General features: G+C 37.3%; 1 protein-coding gene across 3 annotated transcripts in view; it reads left to right on the top strand.

The window, feature by feature from the left end:
- LOC124798207 (cerebellar degeneration-related protein 2) overlaps positions 1-25,298 on the top strand; it is a 486,918-nt gene extending 461,620 nt beyond the window's left edge. For all 3 annotated transcript variants that reach the window (XM_047261522.1, XM_047261531.1, XM_047261514.1), the window contains exons 3-8: positions 1,672-1,820; positions 8,630-8,822; positions 10,110-10,259; positions 10,416-10,513; positions 16,011-16,167; positions 22,726-25,298. In XM_047261522.1, the coding sequence (XP_047117478.1) occupies positions 1,672-1,820; positions 8,630-8,822; positions 10,110-10,259; positions 10,416-10,513; positions 16,011-16,167; positions 22,726-23,937 (1,959 nt within the window). In that variant the 3' untranslated portion in view covers positions 23,938-25,298. The remainder of the gene's footprint in view (positions 1-1,671; positions 1,821-8,629; positions 8,823-10,109; positions 10,260-10,415; positions 10,514-16,010; positions 16,168-22,725) is intronic.
- Positions 25,299-25,920: the final 622 nt, after the last annotated feature.

Here is a 25,920-nt window from a genome sequence, read left to right as displayed (position 1 = left end):
GTCTTTCCTGATGGGCCAGTTACTGTTGAGAAAAGTTACCTGCACTTAGACTTTAACCAGGAACTAGCCCAATAAAACCAATAGCCATAAATAATGAATTTGACCCCAAAAAAACACCATTGATAAAATTTTAGGTGAAGAGATGAAGAAGCAAGCCAGGTTCCTATTGTCCTGAATGAAAAACTCGGATGAACTGGAAAAGAAATGGTGCAGATTACCTTTTATAGGGAAAACATCAAATAGCATAAGTAACATCTTGAAGGCAAAGGGTTTCTGTGTTTCCTATTTTCCTCAGACAGTAGGTAGTTTCTTCTTCAATGCAAAAGACAAACGACCAGCTATTACAAAAAGTAGGGTTTATAAAATCACACGTCGGGAATGTCAGTCTTGCTACATGGGACAGACGAGGTGGTCAATCTGTACCAGGCTTAAAGAATACCGCCATAAAAGCTGGAGATTGAAGCAGTCTGATTCAGTCTTTGCCTGAAACACAGAGGAAAAGGGAGCCAAACTCAACCTATGAGAAAGTTTACAAATTAAGACATATGTGAATATCTGCACACCTACTATTAAACGAGCAAACAATTCAATTATTCACATTTTTTAAATGAGATCTTATCCCCAGGATAGAATCAAAACTTTAGGCACCAGTCCATGGTAGTTAAAAACCCCTTGGCTGAGGCATAACCTTAGTCCAGTCATTTTAGAGTAATTGCTGAATGTGTAATAATGTATGTAATTTGTTAAAAAATGCTCATTGACGTAATTGTACATTATGCTGTGGATTGATACATTAGAAGTTGAGATGATATCTTTGTCTTGATATCACATTTATCTATGCATTATCATTTTTGGCAATCAGTAATGTATTTGAAAGTGGGGTTAAAACCGGAAACCTAGGATGTACAGTAACATTAATAATAAAATTTTGAAACAAGGCCAAAAACAGTGTTTGTTTAGAAAATTTACAATGTTTCACCAAGAACCCAAAGTGGATTAAATTAAAATACAAATGACTGTTTACATTTGGGGAAGGCAGACACACATGCAATTTCACAAGATGTGTGTTTCCATACCATCGTACTTCGGAAAGACTGACCTTACTGTTACAATCAACACAGGACAAATACGTGTATTTGCACTACAATCTAGCACATAGCTTTTTATTGCAAATGAAGTTGCATTATTATTCCATTGCATATCTTTTTTTTCTTAAGTCTCTTCATTAATAACATGAACTTGCTATTGGCCATATCATTGTGGTAGCTTTGTAGCATCCCTTCTGTGTGTGTCCCTTTCCTGTACTTACATACAGGGGAAGAGGTATATTTATTTATTTATTTATTTATTTATTTAACCTGATCTGATGTGTGCCATAAGGCCCCCCTCTTACATCAGATCAGGGTTTCACACCAACAGTTCCTTTTTTTACACCATGTTTACTGAAGAAATAATAACTTTAATGTGACACATAGTATTAAAATTATTCGAACGTCGACAGTGACAATGTAAGCACATAGCACTGACCCTGAGCCAGTAAAGTTACTACTGGCAGTGGTGGTGCTGGTAAAATTTTTATGATGGTTTTGTGATGTGAAGTATGGAGCTTAAATCAATTTTTATATGGTCAAATTGACACACCTCCTAAGCATACAATTTGCAATTTTTCAGTACCTCACTAAACAGACAGCTGCCCTAAGAGAAGTCAACGACTCTCGCTTACGGATCTATGAGCAATTGGAAGTTAGCATACAAGACTTAGAACGGACAAATCAAAAGCTTGCTGCAGATAACACCAACGACAAGAGGCACATAAAGAGGTAAGAAGTTCACTTTCAAGAGTGTAATAATTTACATTAGCAGTGACAAAAATTGGTAGCATACAGAATGTTGCTGAAAGATGCTAAATTTAATAGAAATTCAAGGTGAGCAAGGGGAAAACTACTAACAAAATACTCACATACTGACACAGAAGAAAATTCAGTAATTTTTGCTGAATTGTTCCTGTGGTTTTGTCTTGAGTCTACAGTTTTTCAAGAAATGTATGACTTTATTTCCAAAAACACAATTTTATATTAGAATTCTGTGTATTGGTGGTGTATCTCAACTTAAAGAATTAATTAGTTAAAATTCAATCATGTTCCATTGATCTCTTCAAGACAATCCCTCAGGGTTGTGAAATTAGGTGAAGTATACATCAGCAAAAGGCAAGAAGATAATAAAACAATACATATTTTATACTGTATTCACAGTAAACTATTGCTACAGTGTTAACTGAATTTTTCAGTGCATGGCAGAACGTGGTGGTGGTGGTGGTGGTGGTGGTGGTGGTGAAACAATTAAAAATGTTCAGAAATATTATTTGTGGTCACAAACCCTCTTTTGGCTGCTTAGACCACCTTTACATGACTACTGAATGTCACAAACACACGCCAAATGTGTCTCTTACAAAGAAATTGTTTATACAGAAGATATAAGTGATATAAAAATGATTCTGTGTACAAATGAAAGAATTAGTTTTTGTCAAGCAGAAATAGTCATACTAAAAATATCACTTTTTTATATTCATGGAGATAAATTTAACAGCTGGTGAAATATAAAGCTGAATTTAAAGTTTTGATCTAGCATGTGCAATTAAAACTTAATTTTAATGGGGGGGGAGGGAAGAAGGGGGGGGGGGGGGGGGAGAGAAAAGTGTGAGGTCATTAAATACGAAGCTGGCATTCTGTGCGTGTGTGTGTGTGTGTGTGTGTGTGTGTGTGTGTGTTGATTTCCTGTACATTCAATGTTTTTATTTTCTCTACAGAATGTAAAACTTAAAGTTCTACATCATATGAGTGGTTTTCTGTTGAACAGCGATCAGCAGAGGTTGGATCTTTTTCCTTCTTGATCTCCAGCTTCTCTCATATTCAAGTAACATAATATGCGAATCTCTGAGACTGAACAGTATTTACTTTTTCACATAGGTTGCATGTTATTTTATACACACAATTTAGTGCCAGGGTTCACAGTTCATCTTTATTCTTGAATAAAATGATCTGACATACTGTTGGTATTACAAAATGCAGTTATGTAGTGCAAGGCTGTAAATTTTTTGTGGGGTTATCTGAAATTTTGCCAGTATGTGGGATGAGGCACCAGTTTCTGTAATTACTGTCTGGTTCCTTTTGGCCAGCATACGGAAGTGGAGTAATTTTATGCATCTTCATTTTTTAGTAGTATACTAACAGTCAGTGCAGATCTGTAGACATTACTGGAAGTGATATGTTTGAAGGTCTGTAGTTCTGTAGTGTAGGCAGTCAGATAGCAGAATAGATATGCTCCATCAAATGGAAAGCTGCATGTTTGTGCCTGTGGGGCAGTGGGGAACTTGCAGGGATTTCTGTACCGATAGCTATAGTTTTTTTTTACCTGTAGCTGTGATTTTTTTCTGTTAACGCTGAATAGGTGTCTCTTTATGCTAATATTTATATTAAGATACAAGAAATTTGAAACCCAGTTCTAAGCAAAGAAGGGAAAGCAGAAAGGTGGAAGGAGTATATAGAGGGTCTATACAAGGGCGATGTACTTGAGGACAATATTATGGAAATGGAAGAGGATGTAGATGAAGATGAAATGGGAGATATGATACTGCGTGAAGAGTTTGACAGAGCACTGAAAGACCCGAGTCGAAACAAGGCCCCCGGAGTAGACAATATTCCATTGGAACTACTGACGGCCTTGGGAGAGCCAGTCCTGACAAAACTCTACCATCTGGTGAGCAAGATGTATGAAACAGGCGAAATACCCTCAGACTTCAAGAAGAATATAATAATTCCAATCCCAAAGAAAGCAGGTGTTGACAGATGTGAAAATTACCGAACTATCAGCTTAATAAGTCACAGCTGCAAAATACTAACACGAATTCTTTACAGACGAATGGAAAAACTAGTAGAAGCCAACCTCGGGGAAGATCAGTTTGGATTCCGTAGAAACACCGGAACATGTGAGGCAATACTGACCTTACGACTTATCTTAGAAGAAAGATTATGGAAAGGCAAACCTACGTTTCTAGCATTTGTAGACTTAGAGAAAGCTTTCGACAATGTTGACTGGAATACTCTATTTCAAATTCTAAAGGTGGCAGGGGTAAAATACAGGGAGCGAAAGGCTATTTACAATTTGTACAGAAACCAGATGGCAGTTACAAGAGTCGAGGGACATGAAAGGGAAGCAGTGGTTGGGAAGGGAGTAAGACAGGGTTGTAGCCTCTCCCCGATGTTGTTCAATCTCTATATTGAGCAAGCAGTAAAGGAAACAAAAGAAAAATTCGGAGTAGGTATTAAAATTCATGGAGAAGAAATAAAAACTTTGAGGTTCGCCGATGACATCGTAATTCTGTCAGAGACAGCAAAGGACTTGGAAGAGCAGTTGAATGGAATGGACAGTGTCTTCAAAGGAGGATATAAGATGAACATCAACAAAAGCAAAACGAGGATAATGGAATGTAGTAGAGTTAAGTCGGGTGATGCTGAGGGAATTAGATTAGGAAATGAGGCACTTAAAGTAGTAAAGGAGTTTTGCTATTTGGGGAGCAAAATAACTGATGATGGTCAAAGTAGAGAGGATATAAAATGTAGGCTGGCAATGGCAAGGAAAGCGTTTCTGAAGAAGAGAAATTTGTTAACATCGAGTATAGATTTAAGTGTCAGGAAGTTATTTCTGAAAGTATTTGTATGGAGTGTAGCCATGTATGGAAGTGAAACATGGACGGAAAATAGTTTGGACAAGAAGAGAATAGAAGCTTTTGAAATGTGGTGCTACAGAAAATGCTGAAGATTAGATGGGTAGATCACATAACTAATGAGGAAGTATTGAATAGGATTGGGGAGAAGAGAAGTTTGTGGCACAACTTGACCAGAAGAAGGGATCGGTTGGTAGGACATGTTCTGAGGCATGAAGGGATCACCAATTTAGTATTTGAGGGCAGTGTGGAGGGTAAAAATCATAGGGGGAGACCAAGAGATGAACACACTAAGCAGATTCAGAAGGATGTAGGTTGCAGTAGGTACTGGGAGATGAAAGAGCTTGCACAGGATAGAGTAGCATGGAGAGCTGCATCAAACCAGTCTCAGGACTGAAGACCACAACAACAACAACAACAACAACAAGAGATTTATAGAAGAGCCTTCCAGCTCCATTGTGAACGGAATTTCTGTATGTGGGAGTTGAAATGTTGTAGTAATGACTCTAATTGCATAGTGGTATCAGTCAATAAACACAGCACTTAGTCCACATATATGAACCAATACTTTATTTTGCAATTCAATAGTTATTTCTGTAAGAAATTTTATTCAAAATTGTCCATGAATGTCTCAAGCAGTATAGCACTAAGAGGAGGACCTGTAGCTAGACCAATGACTACCTATAATAAGTATTCTGAAATGAGAAATTATTCTGATTTACACATGTTTGTGCAGCAATGATTGTCATGTAATTGCAAAAGATTTACTGTTGGTTTTTGCAAAATATCTGGTAATATGTTCACATACTTATCAGTAGGAACCTTTATAAAGAAGCTAGCAACATCAGACAACACTGGTATATGACTGGATGGGATTTATCTATCTTTAGTTTTATTAGTATGTTATCAAATTTTTGATGCTGAACTTAAGTTCAAAAGTTTTATTTTAAGAAGCCAAAAGCCAATGTACGACCAAATAAATATAAATTTGCAGAACATGAGGAAACGTTTCCTATTTATTATCATTACAAAACTGCTCAACATTAATCATGCTTCTGCCATCTTAATTTAAGCAAGTGAATTAGAATGTATCTGTATTAATATACACCTGATTACTATACACTACTACTTGCTAAGCTTTACAATGACCATCCCATCTTGCCATGTAGTTAAAAAAAATTTTCAGTTTTTGAATCTGGGCTATCTCATAATTTGTGGGACGAATGATAAATGTGAAGTTACCAATTTTTGTTTAAAATGGTAGGGGTCCTCAGTTCCAGTTAGTAACTAAAGTTTGTATGATATTGTTCTTCTGGAAAGTTTCACAAAGCAGATAAAATCATTTTCAGAGACTGATAGTTATGTTTTTTCTAGAAGAAAGTAATTGTATGATGGCTATATCTGGTGGACAAAGGAAGTTTTGATTTCTGGGCCTCTCATGAAAGGATAGTTTTAGCTGCACTGTAACATGGAACATGGTTGTTGTGGGGAAAGATTCTATATAGCTCTAACTTTGATCTCTCCTGTTAGCTTCTTTAGAGAAGCTGACAGTATCTGGATAATTTTATGCCTCAAGATGTTATTTGAATAAAGTCTCATTGGTAAGGAAAGTATAAACATTTACTTGCTTGTTCCTCACTCTTTACTAAAAAAGTATCATGATTTAAGATCAGGTGTTTAACAGTGTGGCAGTTTTAATCAGCAGTAAAACCTAGTAAACTGTGTACATCATGTATCTGTGTGTAATATGGTATCCTTTCATACTATACCTTCTTAATAAAGATGCCTGTAGCAGGTTTGGAAATAGTAGCCAATGTAATTGAGAGGTGACAAACATCCAGAAAATTGATTCTTTCTGGAATTATTCAACCATTGTGTGGTCATGAAAGGAGAAATATTGTGATTAGTTACTCGAGGCATTGACACCTATTGAACACCTTCACCATGAGTATGTAGGACCATTTACCTCTTGCTCATTATTTCAACTCATAACAATAGATTAAATTGTATGCTGCTATGAAAGTGCACAGGGCCCATCAGTCCTAGAAGTTGAGAATTTTCTTGTAGACAGTATGTCCTTAAACTTCGAGAAATATTCAACTATTTGAGGGATGGAGATCGATACTCTTCTAAAAAATTACGTAACTAAGACCCTCTGCAATTTGAGCCATAAGTGAAATTTTTTTTATCCCTCTCGCCCCCCCTCTCGCCCCCCTCCTCTCGCCCCCCCCTCTGGCCCCCCCTCTCGCCCCCCCCTCTCTGCCCCCCCCTCTCTGCCCCCCCCCCTCTGGCCCCCCCCCTCTGGCCCCCCCCCTCTGGCCCCCCCCTCTGCCCCCCCCCCTCTGGCCCCCCCCCTCTGGCCCCCCCCCTCTGGCCCCCCCCCTCTGGCCCCCCCCCTCTGGCCCCCCCCTCTGGCCCCCCCCCTCTGGCCCCCCCCCTCTGGCCCCCCCCCCTCTGGCCCCCCCCCTCTGGCCCCCCCTCTGGCCCCCCCCCCTCTGCCCCCCCCCTCTGCCCCCCCCTCTGCCCCCCCCCTCTGCCCCCCCCCCTCTGGCCCCCCCCCCCTCTGGCCCCCCCCCCCTCTGGCCCCCCCCCCTCTGGCCCCCCCCCCTCCGACAGTAAATACACAGAAGATAAACATTTAGTTCATCAAGATAATTGCAAAAGTCGTGTAGTTATGTGTTTAGCCATCAGTTGCTGAAAATGTGTGTGAAAATTGTAAAGGATTTGTTTGCTAGTAAAAGATTCAAACTCGTTCTTCTAGCAATCACGACCCATCAAATAATGGTTCCGTAGAACAGACTTGCACTGGATAGAGTAGCTAAGAGGGCTGCTTCAAAATAATTTTGGACTGAAGACGGCACTACGAACAGCACCACTCATGGCAAAAGTGCCTGCTCTTCAAAGAGCTCAAAGATGAATATGAGATTAACTGAATCATAATGCAATCAATTCTTTACTTGTTTACTGTAAGCTAATTTAAGGTAAATAATACATTTGGTTAAAGTTGTCTGCTATGCAAAGATTACACCCTGTGAATGTACGTTGAGAAGCAAAGTTAACTAAAACTGTGAGTATATGGAAGGTAAAAGCATACTCAAAAAGATGAACACTTAGCTACAATAATTTCACCAGCACCTATGTGGGAGGGAATAACTTTGAAACTTGAAGACTACAAAAAATGGTTTATCATCAAACATCTAGAGAAAGACTGGATGAAATTGAGTCTTCATGCCATTAAAACTCCAATGAAAATGTTTAGCAAGAGATCCTATTGACTAAGTGTTTCATTTGGTATATTTTGATGAGAATTTTGACCTAATCATATAACGATGGTGAATAAAATACAGTTTGCAGTGTTGCTAATAATTAGAATCTTCAGTTTGAATTGTTAAAATAAGAGGAAGCTTACAAAGGAAACAGAGTTTCAGAGCAAAATAATCATGCAGTTTCAACATTCTTCCATTTGAAATGTACTAAATATTGTTTAATATTGCATGTGTGAATAGAAACACAGAATTAAACTTGGTTTCTATCTTAATAGACAGATACTTTGTATAATTTTCTATGTATGTTAAACTGTTGAAAATTAGTTTCATGAACTAGCTTCAATAACAAAACTGTTGAAAAATTATTGTAATTCATGATTTTGTGACAAGATAAAGAATACAGTTCACTATCTTCTTCAAAGCAATGCATCTCCATGTCTCTCCACTGTAAAGGACAGTTTTTATGATTTCTGAAATTTTCACTTATTTGGACAAAATGAGTTCTGCAACTGGGTGACTCCCATGATTACTGTGTGTGTTCCCTTTTTAAGGTTGCAACTTCATAAGTAATACTTGGACTGTATTATTTGATATTAAGCCAAAAAATGCCATTACTTAATTTAAATGTTCGTTATTTCAGCCTCTGTGCCCAAATTGAAGCACTAGATGCAAAATGTGAGGAGCTTCAGCGGACCCTGGATGAGGTAACAGCGCAGAGGAAGAGGCAAGAACAGCTGCTACAGCAAAATGAGAAACCAATTGAAACACTTGCTAGTGGTTGCACGGCAGTCAAGCCCACAGATGTGGCTAATAGTACATCACCTACTTCCAAGGTTCGTGGATAAATGTTTACTATTTGTCTTCTGAGTTTGTGTATGTGGAGTCACTTCAGATATATGTAGTAACTAAAATATTAAAATTCTGGGTGACCATACAAAACACTTAATGAATTGGCTTCATGGTGTGCATGCCTTGGGAAATCTGGGTAAAACATAAGAATTTTTTCAGCTGGAGAAAACCCCACATTTGTAGAACACAAAAATGAGACTTTAGTTGCAAAGAAAATGCACCATTGTAAACAACAAAACACAGTGTATACACAAGTGACAGCTGACAGCAAAATGGATCAAAGGCTTTAGGACAAATTAAATAATTTATAACACAAATTACTGTCAATGAACGTGATATCAGAACTGTGTACATTTCTTAATAGGTGGCGGGAAACTTTTGCGAACGGTAGTTTTAGAAGCACGAATTTCAAAGAAAATTTACTGTTACACAAAATGAATTATGTTGTATGTGAGAGTGCAATGAATTTCTTACATCATGAAGCATTTTACTCTCCTTCAAAACTTAACACTTTGAGGTCAAGCTGCTTAGAAAAATTTTGGGCACAGAAGACCAGCCATTTATGCCACTATTTAAAAATTTTCTGGCACATTTGTGTTTGATACATCTTAAAGGGTAACATGTGCTAAAAAAGACATAATATTATATGTGAAAGTCAAGCTTTCCTTGTAACTCTATTGTATGCGTATTAACTCACCAACATTTCCTACAAGTGTTCCGGATATTTAACAGTGATGTTGCTGTTGACTGACTATATCACATATCGTATGCTCTAAATATCAGCCATCATTGGCTGGCAAGATCATGTGACATGAGCTATGATTGCCCTGTGTGATGCACTACTGTCTGTCAATCTTGATTTCAGTGCGTTGGATGTTGCTGTGCTGTGCTTGGTGGAATTTGTATTTATACTTTCTTAATACAAAAACATTCAGTGTATACATTGTGTGCATCAAAGATCTTTCCAAAATGCATCGTTTTTTTTTATGTATTTAGTTATCTAAATTGCCAGGAAGTTATATGCTAATATGTAAAACACCTACTGTTCAGAGGATTGATAAGTTTTATAGTTCTGGGGGGACGTATATTGTCTTCGCAAGGAGAATGTATTTTCATCCAATTAGCAGGTGCATGTTTGCTTTAATCATTACCTTGCATCTTTATAATAATTCACTAAAATAGTTTTCATGTTTTAGAAAATGTTTGATCTTTGTTAATGGTTGTGCTTAAATAGCAGGATCATGAGAGTACTGTCATTTGTTCCCAAACAGCATTCACCAGGAGGAGAAACCAAAACAAAAGATGCATCAACCGAAGAGGTAGTTCAGCTGTTGAGTCAGCTACAAGATTTGAGGACTGCGAAGGTGAAGGAGCAGGTCAGAGCAAAGGAACTTGAAGAACAGCTGGCTGTTGTGCTACAGGTATATCTGAACCTGGAAATAAATATTGATCAATGCACCTGATGTTGAAAAAACTTGTTTATAATGAAACATTGGTAAAATAACTGTTTCAAATTTTTTAAAGTTTGATGTGTGTTTATTAGGTCAGTGTAAGTACAGTTTGTGATACTTTTATAGGAAAATGTCCATCTCCAAGAACAGCTAGAAACCTTACAGATGAAAGAAAAGGACTTGAAATCCATACAAGAAGAAATCTCAACTCTGGAGGAAGTTAGGTTTGTATTTATTACAAAGCATTGTGTTTGAACTTTAAAATTTGCTGTTATATTAAAATATACACTGCACCACACATAGTTCAATCATTACTTATTCATTTCTGCCTGTGACCTTCTAAATAAAATTTTTCACATCCTAATGAAGTGTCTAATGTACAATTACTTGTACCTGGTGCGCATGTTCCATCTTGCCCTGCCCCCCCCCCCCCTCTCTCTCTCTCTCTCTCTCTCTCTCTCTCTCTCTCTCTCTCTCTCTCTCTCTCTTTTCCACTCTTATCACCTTCATGATTCGTAACTGATATACATACTCCATCCAGTGTGCCTATTGTACATAAAGCCTTACTCACTTCACTTAGAGAGCTGTCTATGATTTCACTCTTTACATGTGTGTGTCTTTCATACATCCCAATAATCACTTCCTTAGACCACCATTCCAAATTGTAGTGACCATGCTTGTATGCGTTTGCGGATGTTACACTATTGCCAACTGAGCATCTCGGCAACCTTACACTGAAGTGCAACTTACTTAGCAAGCTAAGGGATATATATATATATATAATGTTGGGTGTCTGATAACTTCTTGGTACAAAATGTTTCTGAGGTGAATGATTAGTGTCTCAAGAACATTTATCCTAGCAGACCTGCTTGTTGATATGAACATATTATTTTAATCTTTTGAAAGATTTAAAAGCTGACATAAATACATAAGTTATGTAAATGAGGAAATTTTATAAATGTTTTTGTTTGAAGTCACTCAATGCAAAGTTGTGCATTAAGACCGGTTATGATAGTGCTCTGTACTAGAATGTAAGCACATTTTCCTAAAATACTTCATTGTGATCTTACTGTTCATTCAGTTCAGTAAGCTCTTAACAAAGTATGCTCCACTGGATGAGCACAACCAGTGATATGTAAATATGGTGGTCTCACACATTGGGAATTGGGAACTCATGGCAATGGTAAAGTCATAGTTGTCAAAAGTTCAGTTGTACATTCTATATGTAGTGCTAAGCTCATAAGGTTGTTCATACACTGGTGTGCAAAACTTAAGGACAAAAGTAACTTTCGCATAATGTGCCAGTACAAAGTAACAAAGCTCAATGAAACTTGGCTCATACGTAGACAGAATTGCTACAATATAAATAGAAGGCGCCTGAAAGAAATATGCAATGAAATGAACAGAAATGACACTTCCATTAAGACAATAATTACACTGTAATCCCCATGATTTCTAATGGTCCCCGGACGTTACCGGAGGTAGGACATTATCTGTTTGTTTTTCAGGAAGTGCGTATACAGCCATCTGAACAGTGACGTGTCATTTCTGACAATACAAATGTACGGACAATACAGCTACCTCTCCCCAACCAGAGAAAATCTCCGACCTGGCAGGGAATTGTAGTCAGACCACAGGATTTTTAATAAGGTGTGTGATCTACCCAGATAGTAATGAATGCTCTGCAATGTGCACACACAATGGCCACAAGTTAGGTAACCTTTGCGGTAGGGCTTTCCATTCCTCCACTAGCACAGTTGAAAACTGCTGGATGGTCCTTGGTGCCTGTGGTGTACTGCAACACATCTTCCCAACACAACTTGCACATACTCAATGGGATTTAAGTTGGGGAAAAAATGGGCAAGCCAGTCCATTCACAAAATATCTTCACATCCTAGCTCTTAGATGTCATGCATCGTCATACATAACAATGAAGTTGAGGCTCAGTGCACCTCTGAAAGGATGGACATGAGTGGGGAGTATAGTATCACAACAGCGTTGACTGGTGAGTGTACGGTGGTCCATGCATCCATGCAGCTTTGTGTGTCTCCATGCTCTAACAACTGGACCACCAATATGGTCATATTCAACAATTCTGGATGTGCTGTCATATGGCTAGAGGTGGATCATGGAATGCACCAAGGAACCTGATCATTACTTTCATCCTTTACTTTCACACACTATGGTATGATTTATGTAGAACAATTTTCAGAGATACAGAAAAGTGCTTATGAAGTGCCAAGTTCCAAAAACAGTCTTAACCAGCTACTCTATTCCCAAACTGTAATCTCTCTCCTTCATTAAGTGTGAAATATCTGACTGTTACAAACAACATTCTATCCACTAGCCTATCAGTTCCAAAACCTATACGTCAATGTTATTTCCAAAAATTGCCTCATCACCATGCAACCTTATTTGATTTGAAAGATGATGGTTCTGTAATTCTCATTATCCATCAGCATCAAGTTCATGATAATAATTTGTGCTGTTTGAAAGTTTGTGAATATTTGCCATACTAAAAGAATTGTGGAATGTGTACTTTATGAGGAGGATCCTAATTCTCAGAAATCATCCTGTCAGACTACGAAAACTTTCTGACCAAGCAGCATATTACAGTAGCCAGTTCTATGCTTACAATTTTACAGGATGTAATGGTGACTCGAAGGCCCCTCAGAACAAGGAAACTGACAGTCTTTATTTGGCTTCCAACAGGTCACCAAAAAAGATCAAACAAAATTTCATCTGCAACGCACATTGTCTGATCACTTTTAAATTTGAAGATATCATCAATTACATTGATTGTTAAAGACAAAATGAAAAATCTGCACTACTTCAAATGCTTTGGTTTTGGTTGTGCAATGAAGCTCCAGTGAACTTACGTGTTGGGATGTATGCAGGAGCTGTACACAACAAAGAAGTCATTGTTTGTCCAGAAGAGTACTTTAAACTTCATTCACATGAAGGTGCTGCCAACAAGTTAGGAAGTGATGTATGTAAAATAAGAGACCAGAAAAGGTTTGCTAATGCAACACTGAAATCTCCATCAATTTTGGCACTTTAAAATCTTGAGTGCAAACGTATCTAAATGGTTGTTACAATTAAACTTTCACTACTTGAGCCAATGTAGTTGTAAAACTATTTACTGTATGGATACCAAACATCACACCAATAATGATCAGACTGTGTGCTGCAGGATTTGCATTACTAGTTGTGTTGGTGTCATGACTTGCTTTCAGGCAATAGTACTGGTATGGCGACATAGGGTTGAAATTAAAGCATCAGTTTGCATTACAGTTACAGTCAGTCAACATTTTCTGGATAAAATGAACTGACTTTGCTTGTAAAGCTTTTTATCAAAACAGCAGTAATAATGATGCTGTTTTTTCGAGTGTATCGGTGAATTAAGATGATCCAGATAAGTCGTCCTATTGCACCAGAGCTGGATAGAAATATTTTGAAGCTCAGATTAACTGAGAATTTGGAAATTGCTCCTGAAGTGGCTCATGGCCAATTGTGCCACAAGTTATTAAAGTCAGTGTTGTCATGGCTGAGAATGTTAATTTCCATGTGCAGTCTTCAAGCAGTGCACGAGCTGCCATAAAAGCAGGGCATTCCGTGGTGCACATTTGAAAAGTGCTGTTAAAAATTATGAAATGGTACCTATAGTAAGGTTCCAGGCTGTCGTGGGAACAGATGGTTGCCACATCGAGTAACATTTGTAACCTGGAATGTAAACATGGCATGCAATCAGCAAATATTTCCACAAAAGTTTCATTTTCCCACAGTTACTAGTTTCTCATGAGGGCTTTCACAAGCAGCGAAAATTAAATTGTAACCATATCAAAAAAAGCAGGTCATCTGCTGTAGTAAAAGTAGTAGTATTGTACGTACCTGACATTTCAGTGTATCAATCAACTATCAAAAAAGGAAAAGGATTCTTGCATGGGCCCCCAGATGAATTGCTGTGTGGACTACCTGTTGAACCAGAAAATTTACAGGATGTCAAACAAATATTATCTAAACATTATACACTGAAGTGACAAAGAAACTGTTATAGGCATGTGTACTCAATTACAGAGATACGTAAACAGGCAGAATACGGTGCTGCAGTCGGCAACATTAATATAAGACAAGAAGTGTCTGAAACAGTTGTTAGGTCAATTAACTGCAGCTACAATGACAGGTTATGAAGATAAAAGTGAGTTTGGACATGGTGTTACAGTTAGCGCACAAGCAATGGGACACAGCACCTCAAAGGTAACGATGAAGTGGGGACTTTTCCCATACAACCATTTCATGAGTGTACTGTGAATATCAGGAATCCAGTAAAACATGAAATCTCAGACATCACTGTGGCTGGAAAAAATCTTGCATGAACAGAACCAATGACAACTGAAGAGAATCATTAAACATGACAGAAGTGCAACCCTTCCACAAACTGCTACAGATTTCAATGCTTGGCCATCAAAAAGTGTGAGCACGCGAACCTTTCAACAAAACAGCATTGGCATGGGCTTTCGGAGCCGAAGGCCCGTGATGACTGCACTACACAAAACTTTACACCTCGCCTGGGCCCATCAACATAGAAAGTGGGCTGTTGATGACTGCAAGTGTGTTGCCTGGTTGGACAAGTCCTGTTTCAAATTTTATTGAGCAGGCAGATGGATGTGTATGGGTGTGGAGACAAAATCATCAACCCATGGACCCTACATGTAAAGATGGTGGAGGCTCTAATGAAGTGGAGGGTGTGCACGTGGAGTGATATGGGAACCCTGATACATCTAGACAAGACTCAGACAGGTGACATACATAAGCATCCTGTTTGATCGTCTACATCCATCCATGTCCATTGGTGCATTCCAACAGACTTTGGCAATTCCAGCAGGACAATGTGACATGCTACACATATAGAATTGCTACAGAGTGGCTCCAGGAATAACTTTGAGTTTAAAACACTTCTGCTGGCCACCTAACTCCCCACACACAAATAATTATTGAGCATATCTGGGATACCTTGCAATGTTATGTTCAGAAGACATATCCACCCCCTCATACTTTTCTGGATTTAAGGACATCCCTGCAGGATTCACAGTGTCAATTCTCTCCAGCAATATACCAGTTTGTTTGGCTCTTTAGTGTAATGTGTGTTCACTATCTACCCACTGAGCACTAACTAAAAGAATAATTTGTGAAAGGAACACTGCCACTTGTGGATCCTCTTAGACTGGGGAAGGTGTTCTTGAAATAGGAGGAGATGAACTGAAGATTAAAATAATAAAGCCATAGGTTCTTGTATTCTGTAAATACAATACACACTGATTTTAATGTTGAACTCAGCTGTTCATCTTTTGTAGTTATTTTCTCATTTTATCATCAGTTAATGACTACTTTATTTCTGATTTAGATATTAATATTATTCAGTAATATGATATATATACACTCTATGAAATCTTTGATAGTTAAACAAATTGTCTTGAATATAGAAAGTCCATTATTATTTGGTGACAAATATCTGCCAAGAGTTGGCATTCCAAATCCTGCCTTGTTGAATGTACACTTCCAAATAACATCTAAATCATAAAAAATGGACAAGAAGTTTTTTGGAACCTGGCACCTCATACAGCACAGTGGTTTCAAGAATTCTAAACTTATCAATCACGCTGTGATGCTGTAATTCTACTATTAATTCCACAAATATATGTTTCAATCTTTTTCAAGCAGACAGGGACAGCTCTGCAGAAGGTGTCTTCGTCTTACTGACACACGTGGGCAGGATGAATTGTCTCTAGTCATGGACAATGAGGAAGATGACGTGACGAGTGTCAGCAATTCTGTAACCAGTGAAACCTACTGCAGCACAGTCATGTTACACATAGAGGCAAGTAATTTATTCATTTCCAAATATTTATATTGTTGTTCAAAGATTCTCGCTTAATTTTAAGACTGGTAACTGATAATGTGTCTTCGATAACAGGTAATGTATCTTACAGTTTGTAGTGGTAAAAATCAACACAGGTGGTCTCTCTCTCTCTCTCTCTCTCTCTCTCTCTCTCTCTCTCTCTCTCTCCCCCCCCCCCCCCCCCTCTCCCTCCCTCCCTCTCTCTCACACACTAAGAGGTATGATTGATAGAGTAACGTAAATTTATAAATATTGTTTGTCAATATTAGTAATAAGTTAGTTAAAATTGCCACATACTAGTTAAATGTAAGCCAAATTATAGAAGAGTTTTAAACTTTGAATTTTTACTTGGGGGTAATATAAAACCTACCCGGAAATTGTAGCTTTCTCTAAAGTAGTGCAAGCTACACATCAGAAGTTTAATTTTAACCTAAGATGAACACATCCAAGGCCTAATCATGTGCAGTGCTCAAAATAACTGCAGGGATTAATATATAAGATAATATTAAGACTTCGAAATAATATTTCTCTTGAGCAGGCTGTTGTAGAAACTTAATCATCAGGAAGCACTTAATAACACTATTACCTGCTAGTGAAGGGTACATCAGTGCTACTATTAAAAATTATGACCTAATGTAAAAACATGCAGATTCTCATATTATGAAATTCTGCCTTTGGGATGTATGCTGGAGAAGAAAATATGGAAGATTAATTTAGATAAAGATCCATTAAATGCTTTCTTAGAGGTAATGGCTCATGTGAATAAAATGGAGAATACACTTTTTACTCAAAAGTTCAGAGAAAGTTCTTTGGTTGGCATGAATAGAGTGAGTCTGAGAACATACTTCACCTGAGTATGTTCTCAGTGTGGGTTGAAGGGTGGGGAAGTTGATCAAAACAAAGAATATTCTCTGATTTCATATGAATAAAACCAGAGAAGTTTCTCACAAGCAGAGAGCATTCTCTGCTTCTGTGAGTGAGCTCCACAGCATACTTACAGCCAAGTAAATTGTGTAGTGGTTAAGCGTTACCAAGTGTTTTATTGAAAATGGTCGAATTTGTTTCTCAAAAGGCAAAAAAAAGATATACATAGTACGAAGGAACTACAGAAGTTCATATAGATTTAACAGTGGAAACATTATTTGGCTGGTGAATCACTTACTTCCTGAAAATCATGAAAGAAGAGGAGGTGCCCTTTCCGATGAATGCAAAATGAAAACATTTTTGTGCTATTAGCAGATCCAGGCTTTCAGATTAGTGTAGAAGACTTGGGAAACACCAGACAACAGTATCACTAACAGTTTGATATATTCTGCAATAGGTTAACAGAAAAGCACTGTTGTGGATCAGATTTCCAACAAACATTAACAAACTAGAAACAGCTAAAGTTGAATGGCAATCTAGACATAAGTTTCCATGTGTGGTAGGGGCCCTAGACTGCACGCACATACCTGTAATGGAAACCTGCACATGGAGACAAATACGTTAATTGAAAGGGCTTTCCATCTGTAAATGTGCAAGCAACGTGTGATTACAGTGAAATGTTTGAGTGTTGATGGTTCAAGGCCTGGGTCTATACATGATGCTAGGATATGCAGAAACTTAGATGTGTGCCATATATTGTGAGAGAACCACTGCAATGCCTTAATTTTAGGAGATGAAGGATATGGCATTGCACCGTGGTTAATGACATCATTTCAAAATCCTGAAACACCTAATGAGAGGGCGTACAACGGACTTCACTCGAGGGAAAAGATGATGATTGAATGGTGCTTTGGACAGGTAAAAAGACTCTTCCCGATTCTGAAAAATAAAATAAGGCCTGCCCAAACAAAAATTCCCAGTACAATAATAGCCTGTTCTGTTTTGCACAATGTAGCAAAACATATAGGGGATGTGGATTTTGAAGCACCTAGTGATAACAATCTTCCAGTATTGGGAGAAGAGGAAGCAGCAAACCTATGTGTACGTGGAACAAATAGGAGATGGGAAATTTTTAATGTAATACGTCAACTGTAGTGTATGGGAGTCTGTCAAAACAATGCACAATTAAATCTAATTTGTGTGGTTTTTAATCAGTGCTCTGATATTACATGATAAAATGCAGTTTAGTGTTTTCCTTCGTTCTCTATCATTAATTATACTTTCAAAAAAAATTGTTTAAAATGTAGCAATTCAAACTGGAACAGAATTTTCAGATACTACAGTAAATAACTGTACAAACTGTCTAACCTGCAAAATTTAAAATAGGAATAAGTTATTCCTTTTGTTCCACTTTACCAAAAATTGTTTCAAGGATGTGGTGAACCTATTTGCATGACACAACAGTAAATAAGTGCATACAATTTTATTTTTTTTTAAATTTTATTTTTTTTATTTTTTCAAATTGGTTTATGTTACTCTTATTGTTTCATTGAAAAGAAATTTGTACTGAATTATTTCTTTAAGAGCATATGGAATTTGGTAAATGGGTAAATGAGAAATGTAAACAAACATTCACTTTAAAAACCTGTTTTTATTAATAAAAATCATTGCTGTACTATGGCATTACACAATTTGGTCTATTGTTAATCTTGTTCTTGATGCATCCATTTCTGCTGCTTTCTCTATTAGTACAATAGCACCAGCCTTTGCAGCTCTCAGTTGGACAAATTCATTGTCTCATCAGTTTCCATGCTCAAGCTCCGCCATTTTGACCCCCTCTCATGCTCCAAAACACGCGATTGAGCAGGTATAACAACTTGTGGAGCCATTAGATCTGTATCGTCTGCTTTGACAATTTGCGATTGCTGCAAAACTGATTGTGGTTCGAAAAATGTGTAATTGGTATCAACTACCTCCAAACTACTCCCTGGAAAAGAGATGACAGCAGAGGTGACACCACCTATTGCACAGGCTCCTAATAAAAAAATTTTTAAAAAATTAAAAAAACCAAGAAGTAATAGTAATGTGTGTCATGATTCAGTTTATAGTTAGTAAACATAGCAAGCAGGTTTATGCAGAAATGGGAGGGGTTTGTGCAATTTACAGAGAAGTGGTCAAATATCAGATGAATTTGACCAAACATTGCTTCATTTTTGTGTGTTAAAAATATGTAATTTTCTGATTCACAATTTGGAAACATTAAGCACATACCAAAAAAAAAATGTGGGACTTACCACAAATTCTGATGGATAGTTGGGTTGCAGTCATCTTTGTCTAAAAACAGCAAAAATATCTGTTCCCAATCTTAATGTTGCCCATCTTATTTATGTCCATCTTGGACTCGATGCGTGACTTCATATTGTGCAGTTTTTCATAATCTGCCTGTTTGAAATTTCTTTTCCAAAACTAACCCAATAAGTGTTGTATTTCCTTGATACTATCTGCCTTCTCCCTTCTTGTAGCCTGAGATTTGGTGATTTGCTGATGATAGCTGGATAATCTTCTATAATATTCATGAAGGCTAATTCGGAATCTTCCATTTCGGCACAGAAATAACGTAAGAAAAACTTTTGGTAAAAAAAAACACACACACACACACACACACACACACACACACACACACACACACACACACACAAACAAACTGAGAACCAAAGATGTCAGATTTTAATCTCTTTGCTGAGAACTTACTCAATAAGAAGGGGAGGCAGTGAGAAAATACTCCCGGGTCAGAGATTATGCTGTGTAGTTTTTATACATAGGAAACTGACAACTTTATCTGAGAATGTACTTTTGCTCTGCGTATCTACTCTGGAGAATGTTCTCATGTTTATTCATAAGACCCACTGTGACATGTCAGATGTGAGTATTAAGCTTCCTGTGAAACTAGGGACTTAAAAAAGCATTATAATGTAATCAATAATTGTTTAAGGTTTCATGCTGTATTTAGTTTTTAGAACTTAAACTACTGCAAACTGGTATCTTGTGTTCTCAGGAAGGATGTAAGTTACCCGCACTACTGTGGCGTCTCTTGGCTTACATGTGGTCTGATCAAACACTGTTCTCTGCCCTACTTGGGCTCTGGTACTATTTCAAGAACCATTATCTATTTCCATTACTAAATTGTAAATTGTCCACAAAGTTACATCAGTTGTAGGTACGTTCAGCAGTAGCTTTAGCTTGAAGTGTTTGGATGTGTGTGGTTTGGTTTCATGCTGACGGTAGTGGGCTAAAAGTAATGGTAACAAATTTAAGTATCCTGGTGATACACATTGACATTTTGTGTTTTACTCAGTATGATACATAAATTTCCAGGTATCCAGGGAAGGTCGTGTTGGCAGTTCTGGCACCGCACAACATGATTTGGATATCTGGAAATTTGTTAGTTAACATGATCAGTTTGTACTTAATTGCAAATAATGTGCTAAAATAACTCGTATTTGTCAAAATTAATCCCTGTAATAGAGTTTTAAAGAAAGAGAAATCCATCCACGAGTATTTTGTGTCCTCAGTAAGTGTATTTGTGATCAGTAATGGATGAGATCATCTTTTTCTCCTTAAAGTGTGCCTCAGTCATAAATGTATTGGCTCAATGCAGGTGATTTATTATTGAATCTTTTTGAAGTCAATAGATTTAAATGCTTAGTTAAAAAATGTGCTGTTGTATAAACACCTTGAACTATTATATGTACCTGGCCCGTAAAGCCCCAGAGAAGTATATTGTGTTTATTCTTCACCACTCATGACAAGGTTAATATGCAAAAGGGGTTACTCTTACTGTGTAGGACAAATTTAATTAAAATGGAAAAATGATAGTTAATTGCTATCTATGATCAAAATTTTATAGACAAATTATGGCTTACCTCAAAAAATTGCCTGCTTCAGATCAGAGCACACAACTTACAGAAGGTATTGCAATGATGGCTTGTCTGGGTTTCTTAGAGATAGATAGAAAGGTTAAAGAAGAATAAGAACTGTTAAAATTGAATTTAAAATCCGTGCATTGACTATAACCACATGAAAAAGCACGAGGAAGCCTTCACAATATGTAACTACCATTGGCACAAAAAAGCTAGCCACCAGGAAAAGACCATATGAGCCACACAAGAAAATAATGGTGAATGCTGTCCCAGCCCTTAGAGAAAATTACTAGTTGTGTCAAGAGAACCAATCTAAAGGAAATAAGCAAGCAGTTGTTGAACCATGAGAGTAATAGCGAGCAGAATCAGGGCACAGCTGCATGACCACATTGTTTACCACAAAAGCATTGATGAGCTGGCAGTTTGCTGCTTGCAGTATCAAACATAAACAGTCTGTTACAGTTAAGTGTTGACATATCATCTATCTTCTAGAGATGCAACCAAATTCCTATCATGAGGTTTCTGTGCACGTCTGACTACTTTTGAGGACAATTAATTCTAGCTCAAGTTGCAACTAAGGTGGTGGTAGATTTATGTCAGACTTCATGATGTACCAAAAACTGACTGCCTGTGACTAGATACTGCTTCAGAGTGGGCTTTGCAGCATGTGTTCCTAGGTTTTATTTTCTTGATGGACATATTGCAGAGATACTCTACTGGTAAAAAGTAGTTCCTTGAAGCCAATTTGACCAGACAGCAGTGACTCTCCTGCGACTTTTTGTGTAGAGTGGCAGGTGACACTGTTGTTCTGTGATGGTGGCAGACAAGCAACCCCATAGGAAAAAGGTGTCTTTGTGTGGGTGCGCGGCAGCAGAGAAGTTCTGAATTTAATGATCACTAACTTCCTTTTGAGCAAACTCACTATCTTGGCACTATTTCACTAAACTGATCTGCAGAAATCTGAAAATTATATGGACTTTCTCATCCTGCAATCATTTTCTTGCCAACAAATTGCTTGGTTACAAATTGTGGGAAAAATTAGTTTATGGAGCAAATTTGCCTACCGAATTTACTAGCTCATTAATCACCTATGCAGTCAAATTGTGACTGCAGTTGTTTGGCTCATCATGTCTTTCACAGTTCAAATTTGTGCTTGGTCTCCACATTACTTATTTTTTAACTACTTCCTTAGTAAGGGCTGGATGTTAGAAATATCTCCTGCTCACTACCTATGTGATTAACTTAGAATTATTTATTGAAACTTTTTCTCCTGCTTTTGTTAAACCAGTCAGAAAGAAACAAACTCCTTCGTTATTTTAAGATTCATCAATTTTAGGAGTACACTGTATTGGTATGTATTATTAAACAGCTAACAGAAGACTGCATGTTCAGTAGTTGCCTGTTAATGATTGGTAGCCATGTTGACTTACGTTGTGTAATTTCTGTAAGAATTTTGTTTCACTAAAAGTGAGTAACACATAAGCCACTAAAAAATTTAAAAAGTGTTTGCGCACAACTGTATGTGGCCTGCTTCATTTGTGTGATTTTTAGTAACTGCCTGACACAATTTTTAGAGTGAAATCCGTAATGTACTTGCATCTTCCATTGACATTAATTTTAAATCCCTTTTGGTTTTTTTATTGTTTTAGAAATGAGTTATGATGCAAGTCTTCAAATTATATTTAAAGTTGAATGTGATTCAAAACTCCTTCAGTTGGCAGGACTTCCACTTATTCTGGAAATATTATTACAGGATGACAACCCATACAAGGAGTTGGAAGCAAGGTATGCAGCTCTTCTGGAAATGCAACGCCAGCCTCGTCGTCATGCACCACCATCACCCCCGAGCAACCAGTTATCGCTACAAGAGGAATTGCAGATGTCAGGAGATTTCAACAGCTTCCACCACATAAAAGATACAGAAAGTGACCAAGAGGCATTGCCAGAAGTACCGCAGCAGAATGGCAACCAAGTGTCTGGAGAGAAACAGCAGCCCAATCGTCGGAGAGCAGGGAAGACATCATCTGCAACACCTACAGACTTTTCAGAAGCTGAAACTTCATCATCTGGATTTTCTGATGAAACTAGCAATAAATCAACACAAACAGAACTTTCTGGGTTACCAGCAGGTTCTTATTTGTGTTCAATTGCTGATGGAGAAGACTGTCGATTTAGTATTTATGATGACGCTAGTCCTGTTGAGAGTCGCTTTAGGAAAACTCCAGAATATCGCCAACTGTTCAGAGAAATATTTGCAGTGTTAAAGCGTGCAGCTGAAGAAAAAGGAGAAGGTGAACAGCTGCCACGTCTGGATGATGCAACACCAACTCGCGAGGCTCTTCCCAAAGTGCCACCTGCAACTCCAGCTAAGGAAGAAGCACCTCTAGAGTTTGCCACCAAAGAGGAGTGTAAGAAAGAAACTAAAACTATGCCCAGACAGAGACAGCCTAACAGTAAGAGGATGGAATCTCAACCAAGTGAACCAGAGAAAGCTAGCTCTTCAGAGAATCCTGGCACAAGTGCTGAAAGTTCTAACAGTGGACTTGTTCTGAGACCGCTCCCACCAAAGTCAGAACAAATAGAATACTTATCAGTAGGTATTGCAGTGAAAAAGAAGGGAAAGAGAAAAAATTCACCAATGAAACGCATGAATGTTGCAGTGGAGACGTCTCCAGTTGGGACTAGTGGTCTGAACTACAGTGGCCGAGCGTCAAACTCTGGTAGGAACAGGCAGCAGCAGCAGCAGACACGTACGTGGTATCGCAGTGATAGCCCCAGACATCACAGCAATAACAGTAGTCGATATGCAGCATATGATAAGTCGTGGGAACCACAGCAACAGTTTCCAAGCCCAGCGTATGAAGGTGTTGTTAAACTGAAGCAACTGGACATGTCGTATGCAGAAGCTCTTCGCAATGGGCCACGGAAAACATCACCTGGTAATGTTAACGGATACAGAAAATGAGAAATCGGGGGAAAATATGCAACCACCAAAAGATGTTCTGTATACTGTGCTAATTACTTGATAGTTTTAGGTGAAAAAGTGTTAATGTAAATTTTATGACATTGTGGGCCTGAATCAAATTAATGTGACTCGTGTACATAACAGTGAAAATGTGTTTAAAGATCTGTTATGTGGCCTGGAGAATATACCCTACCAATAACTATTTGATGGAAGGAATTGCGCAAAGAAAATTGTAAATTTTCTTTCTTGTACAGCTCGTGACTAATGCATTTGTGTAAAGTGCAATATATATATATATGTATGTGAAACAGTACAATTTTGTAACAAGAAAGATCTTGTACCCTTTCTTAAAACAAATAACAAATCTAAATATATTATTTGTATTAATTTATCTGGTTTCACCTTAAAATTCCAATAATCAAATAAACTATTTTTTCTCTGGTTGTTGATAATGTTTTTAAGTGGGCACATTACAACTTCAAAGTGCCAGCTTTCTTGCCCAGTTCTATCTGTGAGAAAATGGTGTCTTACAACTACATGCCAATTTCAGTCATATTTTTTCTTGGCTCGTAGCAAACATTTTACAGGTTTGTAATATAAAAATATTTTCCTTTAGGTGTTTAAAGAAAGCATAGAAATTAACAATTCTGTATCTCTCTCTTTCAAAGGCAAAACTGAAGTTTTAATACTGTTGCATCAATCAGATAAGTGAAAGATTGTATCTCAATGGAAGCTGTAAATTGTAATTAATGCATCTGTTATGTCTGTAAATCTTATGTTTAGCTATTTTTCTCCATGCTTAATGTAAATGAATGAGAGAGGCAAAATATTATGCCATCCACATGCAGAAGAGCAAAACTGTGTTGTCATTGAATTTCTGACAAACAAGTCATACTGAATTATTAGGACACTTTTAATGTATGCTTTGCTACTTAAAACTACTGCATTCAAATTAGGATGTTCTGTTTCTCTGTACAACAAGGACATGCATGTGCAGAATATTCTCAGTTTCAGCATGTTCTAATTTAAACACTTCTTCCAAACAGAAAATAACTTTTACCATTGCATTATTTATATGTAAAAATGAAGAAATAATTCAGTATTTGAAAATGGCAAAGCACTCCAGTGTGTTTAATAAATGTATGTTGAATGTAGGCATGCATTAAGATGTAGTTGAACTAATCCAACTACACACAATGGTAACTGCGTATTTTACCATTTATTTACATTTGTGCTGATGGAAGTACAATAAACAGAATCCTATCTGATGATTAGACAACAGTTTGATGTTTTGAGGTATTAAAATTGGAAGTGAATTATGTGCAAAATTAAATTTGAAATAAACTAAGTGTTTTCATAACGACCATTTTGTTATTATGCTAATTTAAACACACTTAAAATAGGACTAGTTTTAAGTGCAAATTGGTACAAGTACTCATATCATTTGTCAATAGAATTTATTAAAATGCCACCTTTTTAAGTCTTCAGATTTTAGAAGTCTAAGTGATGACAATTATTATGACGATGATTATATAAATTAAAACAAGAAATGGAAAATAAGTGTTTGTGTAAAGAAATGATACTTCAAAATTTTCAATACTTACATGCTTTTTAAGACCTGCTCCAGAAGCCAGTCACCCTAGAATTTTCATGAATTACCTCGATTCTTGATGTGGTTGGTATGATGAAGATGTTAATTGTTACTTAGAGCTCCATTTCATGCCAAGTCAATTTCTCATATAGGGTTAGTTATAAAATGTAATCTCCCATATCTTATATCATGAAGGTCCCATTGTTTCAGTTAAATAAAAAAAAAAAACTTTTTGCTGGGCACTTCTGAAACCTATCTTCGTTGTCTGTCCATTTCAGTGCTTACTACCATAGTTCTTAAGACTAAAAAAAGGAGGTGGAATGGTTATGGGTACTGAATTCCTGGATGGGATAAGTGGTGTTAAAAGTGCACTTAAAGTTTGTAAATAACCT

Source organism: Schistocerca piceifrons, chromosome 1 (assembly GCF_021461385.2).
Source record: "Schistocerca piceifrons isolate TAMUIC-IGC-003096 chromosome 1, iqSchPice1.1, whole genome shotgun sequence".
NCBI classification, from domain to species: Eukaryota; Metazoa; Arthropoda; class Insecta; order Orthoptera; family Acrididae; genus Schistocerca; species Schistocerca piceifrons.
This window is presented reverse-complemented; position numbering and strand designations above follow the sequence as displayed.